Genomic DNA, 13,944 nt, shown 5'->3' with positions numbered 1-13,944 from the left:
CACATTGGGAGTTTATCAAACTCTCAGGTGATACAATAAAACTGTTTGGACCATAAGGACACTCCTATTCTCAGTGTTTAAGCAGCTGAACAGGACAGGTTAAAAAAAAAAATCTACCCAAATAAAAGTAAAAAGTATACTGTAGCGTGGTAAAACTACTCTTAGAAGTACATTTTTCTCCAAAATTGACTCAAGTAAATGCAATGGAGTAAATATAACTCCACCTCCATGTTTAATGTTTTCTTTATTTTGCCATGAAGGATGGATGAAAACTACAATATGGTCCCCCACGGAGTGAACTTCCAGGATGCCATCTTTCCAGACACGGTGGACAACCATCACACCTTTGCCAGCCTTTTCCAATTTGCCAACTGCACACCCGGGACTCTGGTTCATAGCTACACCCCCGAGTGGGAGGCTCAGGAGGATAGCAGGGTACGTAGTTGTGGCGTCTTTCCTATGTAATTAGTTGAACAGGACGCTCTGATTCAGCACATTGAACACCATAAGCCACAGGAAGATTCATGATGATGGCTTTTTGTTTGAAGAGAATGCTCGGCATAAGACCAATATGGCCTGGGGAAACTGGGCAGACATTTCCGAGGCTTGGCGAGACAAAGAAGCCGCGATGTTTTATGGAAAAATCCATTTTAAAAGTATAAAACATCCCTTTAGTATTATTTTAAGTGTAGCACATGGGACCTCCCATACGTCAATAAGACAGGGGTGTCAAACTCCTTTTGGTTTGCGGGCCACATTTATGGCAATTAGCTCTGGATTTTGCCATGTGGCATTTTTTTTGCCATGTGGCAAAATGGATTTTGCCATGTGGCATTTGTTTTTGCCATGTGGTATTTGTTTTTGCCATGTGGCAAAATGGATCTTGCCATATGCCTTTTGCCACATGGCAAAAAAAAAAATCCCACATGGCAAAAAATGCCACATGGGACAAGCCATTATGCCACATGGCAAAAAAATGCCACATGGCAAAATCCATTTTACCAAATGGCATAAAAATGCCTTTTGCCATATGGCAAAAAAATGCCACATGGCAAAATGGATTTTGCCACATGGCAAAAAAAAAAAAAAAACATGGCAAAATCCATTTTGCCACATGGCAAAAAATGCCTTTTGCCATGTGGCATTTGTTTTTGCCATGTGGTATTTGTTTTTGCCATGTGGAAAAATGGATCTTGCCATATGCCTTTTGCCACATGGCAAAAAAAATCCCACATGGCAAAAAATGCCACATGGGACAAGCCATTATGCCACATGGCAAAATCCATTTTGCCAAATGGCATAAAAATGCCTTTTGCCATATGGCAAAAAAATGCCACATGGCAAAATGGATTCTGCCACATGGCAAAAAGAAATGCCACAGGGCAAAATGGATTTTGCCACATGGCAAAAAAAAAAAAAAAAAAAACATGGCAAAATCCATTTTGCCACATGGCAAAAAATGCCTTTTGCCACATGGCAAAAAATGACACATGGCCAAATTGATTTTGCCACATGGCAAAAAAATGCCACATGGCCAAATTGATTTTGCCACATGGCAAAAAAATGCCTCATGGCAAAATCCATTTTGCCACATGGCAAAAAAATGCCTCATGGCAAAATCCATTTTGCCACATGGCAAAAAATGTCTTTTGTCATATGGCAGAAAATGCCACAGGGCCAAATTGATTTTGTCACATGGCAAAAAAATGCCTCATGGCAAAATCCATTTTGCCATATGGCAAAAAACGCCACATGGCAAAATCTATCTTTCCACTTGGCAAAAAAAATGCCACATGGCAAAATCCATTTTTCCACATGGCAAAAAAATGCCACTTGGCAAACAAATTTCCACACGGCAAAATCCATTTTGCCACATGGCAAACGAAAATCCACATGGCAAAAAAATGCCACATGACAAAATCCATTTTGCCACATGGCAAATACCAGTTTTTGTTCTCGGCCCTGCTGATAGACATTTAAAGCCACTCCTTCCAGTTTAAGTGAGTTAGATGTTTATTGTTGTCAATGGCAGCCAATGAGTTCATTTTGCGTCACTTCCATATCATTTTAAGATATTTACGAGTCAACTTTGGATCATTTCCTGTTGATTTTTCAGGCATTTTTGTGCTGCTTCCTTTTGATTTGGTGTCACCTACTGTTGCTTTTGTGTCACTTCCTTGTTAACTCATTGACTTCCATTGATTGCGCTCAACGTCCAATCCATTTTGACTGGGAAATGTTCATTTGCCCCTCCTGGTCAAAACAGATTGGACGTCAAGTACCGTCAATGGGGCTGGAAGACGAGCATTCACAGCCAGTTTTTCACAGTTTAAGTGAATTGGACATCTATTGGTGTCAATGGCAGGAAATTAATTCATTTTATGTCACTTCCATGTACTTTTAGGGTACTTACAGGTCCTGTTGATTTTTCAGGCAGTTTTTTTGTTGTATTTCGACTCATATTTTTAGTTACCCCCGACTCGACGCCGCTTCTTCCCCCTCAAATAAGCGCAAACATTTGGCACAGTCCCTCTCATTTTTGGTTTGTCTGTTTCCAATCATTTCAATTCGCTGACTCATGAAAGAAGAACTCTACCACAGGATAAGAAAATGATAAACACCGCTTGCATTTCCGTTAATAGCAAAGGTTCGATGTTGGCCTGGCTTGTGATTGTAATTACAACATGACGGATTTTAAATTACGCACCAGATTTCCTCCCTTGGAAAGTAAAAGTAGATTTTGTTCAGGTCAAAGTTCTTAGATCCAAGTCGATATAATTCATGTGTTCATCTCAAGATGTAACAACAGATTCCACATTGGGGAAAAAGCCACGAACTAGTTAACGTGCTTGAACTAAATTTGTCAGAAGACCAGGGGTTAATTTGAGCCGGCACCTCTTGATTTTGGCCTCCCTGTGTTCAGGGACTTATTTTGGCAGATTCGGCACCTCTCGTGCATAGAAAATAATAATAATGTTATAAAAATGTTGGGGGGAAAGAAGGAGAGGAGTCGTTGATGGTTTTCTCAACTTTATTATGGCAACAATAAGAAAACAATAAACAAAAGAACAGCGGACTGCCGCCACATTCACTTTTGCTTCTCGCCCGTCTCCCCCTCACTTCCTACTACTCACAGCTCCCCAGTCCCAGCGTCTCTTAAACGGACCGTGCATGGTGTCTTTTTTGAGCTTTTTGTTGACAAAGATATCGAATACACGACATGCTGACAACTTTGTTTCTTTATTAGCACATGGAGCTAACAGCACGAACACAGATTGGGGCTCTCGGCAGGCTGTGCCTCTCTATCTCACTCCCGCATCACGTGACCAAAACAACAGCAACGTTGCGTGCACTTCAGGGTGCCTCGGAAAACATTATATCAGAATATTACTAGGGTTGTTCCGATCATGTTTTTTTGCTCCCGATCCGATCCCGATCGTTTTATTTTGAGTATCTGCCGATCCCGATACTTCCCGATCTGATTGCTTTTTTTTTTTTTTTTTGTGCTCCCGATTCAATTCCAATCATTCCCGATAATTTTCCCCGATCATATACATTTTGGCAATGCTTTAAGAAAAAAATGAATAAAACTCGGACGAATATATACATTCAACATACAGTACATACAGTGCCTTGCAAAAGTATTCGCCCCCCTTGAATCTTGCAACCTTTTGCCACATTTCAGACTTCAAACATAAAGATATGAAATTTAATTTTTTTGTCAAGAATCAACAACAAGTGGGACACGATTGTGAAGTGGTACAACATTTATTGGATAATTTAAACTTTTTTAACAAATAAAAAAACTGAAAAGTGGGGCGTGCAATATTATTCGGCCCCTTTACTTTCAGTGCAGCAAACTCACTCCAGAAGTTCAGTGAGGATCTCTGAATGATCCAATGTTGTCCTAAATGACCGATGATGATAAATAGAATCCACCTGTGTGTAATCAAGTCTCCGTATAAATGCACCTGCTCTGTGATAGTCTCAGGGTTCTGTTTAAAGTGTAGAGAGCATTATGAAAACCAAGGAACACACCAGGCAGGTCCGAGATACTCTTGTGGAGAAGTTTAAAGCCAGATTTGGATACAAAAAGATTTCCCAAGCTTTAAACATCTCAAGGAGCACTGTGCAAGCCATCATATTGAAATGGAAGGAGCATCAGACCACTGCAAATCTACCAAGACCCGGCCGTCCTTCCAAACTTTCTTCTCAAACAAGGAGAAAACTGATCAGAGATGCAGCCAAGAGGCCCATGATCACTCTGGATGAACTGCAGAGATCTACAGCTGAGGTGGAAGAGTCTGTCCATAGGACAACAATCAGTCGTACACTGCAAAAATCTGGCCTTTATGGAAGAGTGGCAAGAAGAAAGCCATTTCCACAAAGATATCCATAAAAAGTCTCGTTTAAAGTTTGCCACAAGCCACCTGGGAGACACACCAAACATGTGGAAGAAGGTGCTCTGGTCAGATGAAACCAAAATTGAACTTTTTGGCCACAATGCAAAACGATATGTTTGGCGTAAAAGCAACACAGCTCATCACCCTGAAAACACCATCCCCACTGTCAATCATGGTGGTGGCAGCATCATGGTTTGGGTCTGCTTTTCTTCAGCAGGGACAGGGAAAATTAAAATTAAAATTGACGGGAAGATGGATGCAGCCAAATACAGGAACATTCTGGAAGAAAACCTGTTGGTATCTGCACAAGACCTGAGACTGGGACGGAGATTTATCTTCCAACAGGACAATGATCCAAAACATAAAGCCAAATCTACAATGGAATGGTTCAAAAATAAACGTATCCAGGTGTTAGAATGGCCAAGTCAAAGTCCAGACCTGAATCCAATCGAGAATCTGTGGAAAGAGCTGAAGACTGCTGTTCACAAACACTCTCCATCTAACCTCACTGAGCTTGAGCTGTTTTGCAAGGAAGAATGGGCAAGAATGTCAGTCTCTCGATGTGCAAAACTGATAGAAACATACCCCAAGCGACTTGCAGCTGTAATTGGAGCAAAAGGTGGCGCTACAAAGTATTAACGCAAAGGGGCCGAATAATATTGCACGCCCCACTTTTCAGTTTTTTATTTGTTAAAAAAGTTTAAATTATCCAATAAATTTTGTTCCACTTCACGATTGTGTCCCACTTGTTGTTGATTCTTGACAAAAAATTAAAATTTAATATCTTTATGTTTGAAGCCTGAAATGTGGCGAAAGGTTGCAAGGTTCAAGGGGGCCGAATACTTTTGCAAGGCACTGTAAATACTGTATTTGTTTATTACGACAATAAATCCTCAAAATGGCATTTACATTATTAACATTCTTTCTGTGAGAGGGATCCACGGATAGAAAGACTTGTAATTCTTAAAGGATAAATGTGACTTTGTATATTGTGACTAAATATTGCCATCTAGTGTATTTGTTGAGCTTTCAGTAAATGATACTGTAGCCATTTAACTGTTCTGCCCAAATGCATGATGGGAAGTGCAACCATGACTGTGCGTAGTGGCACCAATTGATCTATCCTATCTGCGTTGGGGAATAGCATAGGGTGTTAAGAAAAAGATCAATTACTACCTTTTTTCCCCACATTGTTTCCCACGATATTTCTAATCGTAGGGAGAGGGATTGCAAGGCTTTAGCCAATTAAAAAAAGGCTCCAAAGGCTGCCAAAATTCACTCTACTCATTTTACGCTGCCTTTTAGCTCTATATAGGTAAAACGGCGCCATTACAGATTGAATGCGACAATGCGTGAGTGGGTCGTGCAGCGCATGTGTTAATTGCGTTAAATATTTTAACATGATAAATTTGTAAAAAAAATTAATTACCGCCGTTAACGGGATTAATTTGATAACCCTACCTTAAGCCTAAAGACTCTAGATGAGTGTAACATATTATGTCTGTAACGTTAAATACAATTAGAAAACGATTTAATTCAAATATATATATATATATATATATTAAAAAAAGGCATGTCAGATATTTTTTTGCCGATTCCGATACTTTGAAAATGACGTGATCCCGATCAATCGGGACATCTTTAAATATTACACATAGTTACGGACATTACAGTATAAAATAATAATATGCATAAATTCATTTACAGAAGAAATCTCAATAATTGCATGTTGTTAATAAAAATTTAACATCATTTGAAAATTTAACTTCATTTGAAAAACTCACCTGTTCAGACTCACATATCCATAATAATCCCTGATTTCTTTGTGTTTTACTGTTCTGCTAATTATTTTTATACATTAGCATTTTTATTGTTTTGAACGTTCTATACTTAATTATTTTTACTGTTTTTAGTCTTTAATTTGTCTAATTGTTGAAGGAATTGACGTCTTGACGTCCCAAGCGCCCGTTATCAACTTTATACCCTTGTTGGGCGGCTGATGCTACTTGTTTTAGGACAGCGCGCCCTGCACTTTGTCCTTGGAGTGGCCGGGAGAACTGATTGCGAGAGCTGGTGCGTCAATCTTGCTCGTGACGCACACGTTGGGCTTCTGTGATAAGATGGCATTGTGTATCTATTCTGCTTCTTTTCATTAAACTATGGTGTAAGAGCTAATTATTTTATATTAGGTGTGTTAGAGTAGTACAAAAAGTCCCACAGTACATATGAGAAACGATACTATTCCCTGATTGATTATATTAAGTGTGTTAGAGTAATGCAAACAGTTATATGGTGTGTGCGAGAAAGGTAACTATTCCCTCATTGTTTTTTTAAATGATTATACGGTATTTCAACACGCCAAAAAGACAGTTGCATTTGCTGTCTTTTTTTTCAAATAGAAGGAAGATGGTTCAAAACGAGTCAGAAAAGCACAAAGAAAAGAAAAAAAACAGAAAAGTCCCACAGCATGGCAAGTGGAGATTTTGGTTTTGTTTTCAGCACAATTTTCTACGTATGTTCCGGGACCTGTGCCCGTGTCGTCATCCCTGCGCTGTCGTATGTACTTTGCGTTCCGGCACCTTATGATTTACAAATTAAGCACTGCAGAGGGCACATGTTTCCCCTCAGAAAATGTGTCTTCCCGCTAAAATACTTTAATACTTGCTCATATTGGTCTGTTTATAATGACATAAAAGTGCCAATCCAATCAAATAATGAAACTATTACAATCACGAATACACATATTTCACTCTCTGAACCTGATATATGAAAATTGCTTCAGTCTGCTGTGATTATAAGTCACAAACAGTTCTGCAACGATTAACTTCAGTAATTCGATTAGAAAAAAGCTTTGAAACAAAAGGGTTTGAAAAATAATTGTGACCCATTATTTAAAAAAAAAAAGTTGATTTCATTTGTTTTTGTTGTTTGTTTTATTGCTTTAGAACTTTTATAGACAACATTTTACCGGCAAAGTCTTAATTTTAAATTCATATATTGGAAAGTCAATTACATGCTATGATATTTTCAGCCACCGTGGGTGGGGCTATTGGTTGGTTAAGGTTAAGTTATAATATATTTATAATACATTACTTAACATTAATTCACATATACATTAGTGCATTAATAAATAGTTATTAATGCATACTGGTACTAGTAAGTGTACAAGTAAATGTTATTTTAAAATGAGAAACATTGCTCTGTGAGTCCTTGGGTGCTGCTAACCTAACCTTAAGTATGGTATTATTTCACGTGAACGTACCTCATAAGTATTACTTTACCATAATTAACCATTACTGAATGTTTTTTGGACCCTTATTGTAAAGTGTAGCACATGTATCTAGAGATGTCCCGATCGATCGGGTCCGATCACGTCATTTTCAAAGTATCGGAATCGGACATGCCTTTTTAAAAAATATATATATATTTTTTAATTAAATCATTTTCTAATTGTATTTAACGTTACAGACATAATATGTTACACTAATCCAGAGTCTTTAGTTTAGGATTAAGGTAGGGTTATCAAATTTATCCCGTTAACGGCGGTAATTACGTTTTTAAAAAATGTATCACGTTAAAATATTTAACGCAATTAACGCATGGTCTGCACGGCCCACTCACGCATTGTCGCGTTCAATCTGTAATGGCGCCGTTTTACCTATATATAGAGCTAAAAAGCAGCGTAAAATGAGTAGAGTGAATTTTGGCAGTCTTTGGAGCCTTTTTTTAATTGGCTAAAGCTTTACAATCCCCCTCCCTATGATTAAAAATATCGTGGGAAGCAATGTGGGGAAGAAAGGAAGTAATTGATCTTTGTCTTAACACTCTATATTATTTCCCAACGCAGAGAAGATATATCAATTGGTACCACTGCGCACAGTCATCGTTGCACTTCCCATCATGCATATGGGCAGAAGTTAAATGGCTACAGTATCATTTACTGAAAGCTCAACAAATACACTAGATGGCAATATTTAGTCACAATATACAAAGTCACATTTATCCTTTAAGAATTACAAGTCTTTCTATCTGTGGATCCATCTCACAGAAAGAATGTTAATAATGTAAATGCCATCTTGAGGATTTGTCATAATAAACAAATACAGTACTGTATGTTGAATGTATATATTCGTCCGAGTTTTATTCTTTTTTTTCTTAATGTATTGCCAAAATGTATATGATCGGGGAAAACGATTGGAATTGAATCGGGAGCAAAAAAAAAAAAGCAATTGGATAGGGAAATATCGGGATCGGCAGATACTCAAACTAAAACGATCGGATCGGGAGCAAAAAAGCATGATCGGAACAACCCTACATGTGTCCCTTAACTAAGAAATTATAAATGCTTAAGTTAACAAACCTTAAACCTATAAAGGCCTATATATATTTAAAACTTTACCAAACCATTAGTTACTGTGTGGTTATGCATTAACTATTGCTTTAACTCATGTTCATTCATAAATTAATAAATGTTAGATTAGCAATTATTTTAATTATTGTCATGTTACTTAAACATTAGTTATTGTCTAAAAATGCATTAACAAATGATAATTAAGGGACCCTTATTGTAAAGTGTTACCGAGGTCCAATCCAGCGGAAATTAATTGGATGTTTAGTGCCATCAATGGCAGCCCGTTGGCTAACGTAGACACTTTCTAATAGAAGATTTAGAATTGTGACTTCCCCAAAAACTTTGTTGTAGATGTGCGCACTGCAAACTGTATAGGATTTCTGTTCAGGGACGCTCTATGCTTTGCATAACTTCTTGTCTATACACGCCAAACCTTTGTGTTATAAACTTTCACTTCTCAATAGGGTGTAAGTAATGCCACATGGTGTATGACCACAGTTATATTACCAGAGGAAATGTAACCACTAGCGATGGCCCAGAAGCCAGCAACATTCAACATATCCTTCCAACTTTCAGCAGTCATTTTTTTTCCCGAGCCAGGCAATTTGCAAGACTGGCCTACATGGAAGCATTAGCATCTGTGGAGGAAATCACGGCTCTGGCATAAAATCCATTCAGTGTGAAATTAAGGACATTTCATTTTGTTTTCTTTGAAAAAATACCCAGATAGCGTTATTCTGTTTTTTTTTTAAATGGGATTTCTTCGGCATGCCACACAGCCCGAACCGTTCGACCGATCGGCACCGTTCAAATATTGAAACGACCGAAATTTTCACATGACACAGGGAATTTTTCAAACTACCCCGAAAAATTTTCCGTTCGCCCATAAAGCCAAATTTTCACCGTTTTTTGGGGGGAAAAAAACTTTTCAAAATGAATCTAGTCCGAAAATTTTTGAGCAAAATTACGGTTCCCCGGAAATTTGCCAAAAACTTTCCCATTAATTTTTATTGGGATGCAATGTTGGTTCAAATTTCCCATTCACTTCCACTGGAATTTCCAATGGACATTGATGGCCATGTATGTCGAATCTATTGATGCCAATGTACTTGGATTCCATTGACATATGTGTACGTCGATGCCATTGACGGCCATGGACGTTCAAATTTCCCATTCATTTTCACTGGCAACAAAATTAATGTCCCCAAATCAACAGGAAATGACCAGATACCAATAGGACGTGTCCCCCAAATGTCCCAGATTCCATTGACCCACATGGAAGTCGATGCTATTGACGGCCATTGACGTCCAAATTTCCTATTCATTTTCAATGCCATTTACTTTGTTTAATGCCATTGACGACCATGTTTGTCGATTCTATTGATGCCAATGTACTTGGATTCCATTGCTACAACTGTAAGTTGATGGCATTGACAGCAATGGACGTCCAAATTACCAATTCATTTTAAATGGCAAAAAACAAATGTTCCTAAATCAACAGGAAATTAGCAGATATGACGAGGACCCGCCCCCCCCAAATGTCCCCAAATGACCTGAAATGACAGGACACGCCCCACAAATATCCCCAAATGACCTGATATGACCAGGCCACGCCCCCAAATGACCTAAAATGACCACGAAATGCCCCACAAATGACCTGATATGACCAGGACACGCCCCCCAAATGTCCCCAAGTGACCTGATATGACTAAGACACGCCCCCAAATGTCCCCAAATGACCTGATATGACTAGGACCCGCCCCCAAATGTCCCCTAATGACCTCAAATGACAGGACACGCCCCCCAAATGTCCCCAAATGACCTGATATGACCAGGCCACGCACCCAAATGTCCCCAAATGACCTAAAATGACCACGAAACGCCCCCCAAATGACCTGATATGACCAGGACACGCCCCCTCATACGGGATAAATTTGATAACCCTACCTTAAGCCTAAACTGAAGACTCTGGATGAGTGTAACATATCATGTCTGTAACATTAAATACAATTAGAAAACGATTTAATTTAAAAATAGATATATATTAAAAAAAGGCATGTCCGATATTTTTTGCCGATTCCGATACTTTGAAAATGACGCGATCGGACCCGATCGATCGGGACATCTCTAGTTACAGCCCATTGACATTCAACTGGCACCCAAGTAAGTCTATGCCATTGACAGCCATGCAACAGGACATGTCCCCGAAATGTCCCCAAATCAACAGGAAGTGATTTAATGTTGTCTCCAAATCATCAGCAAGTGTCCCCCCAAATTTGTAGGTTTTGTGTTGGTTTTTTCCTAGTGTGACTTGTCCCTGTGATTACCCATTGATTTCACCTGTTGTACCTGCTCCTAGTGAGTCCTCCTGTATTGCCCAGCTGTTGCTCGTTGTCTCGTCTTGTCTGCATGTGTGTAATAAGCACCCAGTTTCTTTTCACTCCTTTTTGCGTCATTGTCAATGTCAGAGTCTCCGTCAATGTCTAAGTCAACGTCACTTTCAAGTCCTGTCCAAGCCCTCGTGTTCGCCTTAGTAAGTTTTTGATACCCAGCCTTTGTTAGTGACCTGAGTTTTGTTTGCTGCATTTTTTGGGATCTCCACATTATTTGTTGATACTTTGTTTCTGCTGGCCTTAATTAAATCATTTTTGCACCGTCTACCTGCCTCGCCTCCCTTTCCCTGCATTTGGGTCCACACACTACCTGCCTGCCCCGCACTTCATGACAAAAATGAATCTGAGCGGGTCTTAGATCTGTATCTACTACAGCAAAGCTCCATCGTAACAGCTCCACAAATTGCAGTTTCTAGTGTTTTTATGATATTGCAAGCCAATTTTAATATTCTAAACCCTATTTGTTTTTTTCCTCCCAGTTGTTATGCTCCACGGTGCAGAAGGCTCTGTTCGAGGAGGAGGAGAAGGTGAACACGCTGTCTCAAAAAGTGCGTTCGTTGGAGAAGGCAAACGGCCACCTGAGGGAGAAGGTGAAGACCATGAAACGTCTGCTGCGACAGGCCCAACGAGACGCGGCCATGGAGCGGCAAACGCTCAACCTCAAGCATCTCTACGAATCCAAGACGTCCCGAACGCACCCCCACCAGGACACCACCCAAGACCGGAAGGAGCCCCCCCTCAAGAGGGCGCTGTCAAAAAGGTTGAAGAAGTAGCTCTGACTTCATTGCTACTACCCAAAGTGGATGCGTCTTAATATAATTATTTCCTTGTGTAGCATCACATCAACTTCTGAACACATGCATTTGGTTATTACGTTGTCGGTCATGACTGTATGCTGGTCATGCAAATCGCTTATATTGATGAGTTACAAAAATAAGGTAAATGTCTTTATATGTATTTTTAAGTACATGTCGCGAAGGGCCCACTTGATGATGTGTTTTCTTTTACTGGTAAGTTTATTTTGAAACTATTTATGTAAAAACACTCAAGAAAGCCTTTTTGTTATTTTTGTAAGTCTACTCATACATTATCTTTTTCTTTCTTTAAAAAAAAATTTTTTTTTTAAACGGGGTGCTGTGCACCTTTTCATTTAAACATTTGACAGCGCTAGACGTCCAAACCATTTGGACTGGGGGGCAAATGAACTAATTTGACTGCCAAAGTTAGCCAAGTGCAGTCATTCATTCAATGGATCACATAAATCACAAATCTACAGTTTTGACAGCGCTGATGTCAAAATAAAAGCATGTTATTTAGTATGTACAATATGAGTGAGCTACATCATTGGAACCAGATTGGACCCCCTGGCGGGCCGCTTAAGGCCCGTAAGCCGTATGGTTGATACCCCTGATTTCAGTTTTTATTTGTTGTCATCATACCGTAATTATTTTTTCATATTAACCATGCTTTCACTACCTAATTTAGAATAAACCAAATGTAAAATCAGCTTCTGTGTTTTTTTTCCCCATTTATCTGCATTTAACACACGTTCAGCATTTTTTTACAGGCTTGTACGTCCAAAGTTCCTATTCATTTTCAATGGCAAATGACCTGTGTGGTTGTGACTTTTGACCAACTAAACAAATCAACGGGAGGTGACACGATATCACCAGCAAATGTCCCCGAAATGTCCACAAATCAACAGAAGGTGACCTGATTTCAACAGGACATGTCCCCGAATTGTCCCCAAATCAACAGAAAGCGACCTGATATCAACAGGACGTATTCCCGAAATGTCTCCAAAACAACGGAAGTGACCTGAAATTAACAGGACGTGTCCTCGAAATGTCCTCAAATCAATAAAAAGTGACCCTATATCAACAAAACGTGTCCCCCAAATCAGCCAGAAGTGACCGGATATCAACAGCAAGTGTCCCCGAAATGTCCCCCAATCAACAGCAAATCACCTGATATCAACAGGATGTGTTCCTGAAATGTACCCAAATCTACCGGAGGTGACAAATATCACCAGCAAGTGTCCCCGAAATGTCCCCAAATAACATAAAGCGACCTGATATCAACAGGACGTATTCCCGTAATGTCTCCAAATCAACGGAAGTCACCTGATATCAACAGGATGTGTCCCCGAAATGTCCCCAAATCAACAAGAGGTGACCCAATTTCACTAGCAAGTGTCCTTGAAACGTCCCCAAATCAACAGAAAGTGACCCGATATCAGCAGGACGTGTCCACGAAATGCCCCCAAATCAACAGAAAGTGACCTGATATCAACAGGATGTGTCCCCGAAATGTCGCCAAATCAACAAGAGGTGACCCGATTTCACTAGCAAGTGTCCTTGAAACGTCCCCAAATCAACAGAAAGTGACCTGATATCAACAGGACCTGTCCCCTAAATGTCCCCAAATCAACAGGAAGTCACCTGATATCAACAGGATGTGTTCCTGAAATGTCCCCAAATCAACCGGAGGTGACCCGATATCACCAGCAAGGGTCCCCGAAATGTCCCCAAATAACATAAAGCGACCTAATATCAACAGGACATATTCCCATAATGTCTCCAAATCAACGGAAGTCACCTGATATCAACAGGATGTGTCCCCGAAATGTCCCCAAATCAACAAGAGGTGACCCGATTTCACTAGCAAGTGTCCTTGAAATGTCCCCAAATCAACAGAAAGTGACCCGATATCAACAGGACGTGTCCATGAAATGTCCCCAAATCAACAGAAAGTGACCTGATATCAACAGGATATGTCCCCAATATATGCCCAAATC

General features: G+C 39.6%; 1 protein-coding gene across 2 annotated transcripts in view; it reads left to right on the top strand.

Annotated features, from left to right (window-relative positions):
• Positions 1-12,633, top strand: part of ccdc3b (coiled-coil domain containing 3b) — a 35,348-nt gene extending 22,715 nt beyond the window's left edge. For both annotated transcript variants that reach the window (XM_057846630.1, XM_057846629.1), the window contains 2 exons: positions 261-435; positions 11,627-12,633. In XM_057846630.1, coding sequence (XP_057702613.1) covers positions 261-435; positions 11,627-11,920 — 469 coding nt within the window. In that variant the 3' untranslated portion in view covers positions 11,921-12,633. The remainder of the gene's footprint in view (positions 1-260; positions 436-11,626) is intronic.
• Positions 12,634-13,944: the final 1,311 nt, after the last annotated feature.

Source organism: Corythoichthys intestinalis, chromosome 9, assembly GCF_030265065.1.
Source record: "Corythoichthys intestinalis isolate RoL2023-P3 chromosome 9, ASM3026506v1, whole genome shotgun sequence".
Classification (NCBI taxonomy): domain Eukaryota; kingdom Metazoa; phylum Chordata; class Actinopteri; order Syngnathiformes; family Syngnathidae; genus Corythoichthys; species Corythoichthys intestinalis.
Note: the sequence above shows the minus strand (reverse complement) of the source record. Positions and strands in the feature narration are given on the sequence as shown.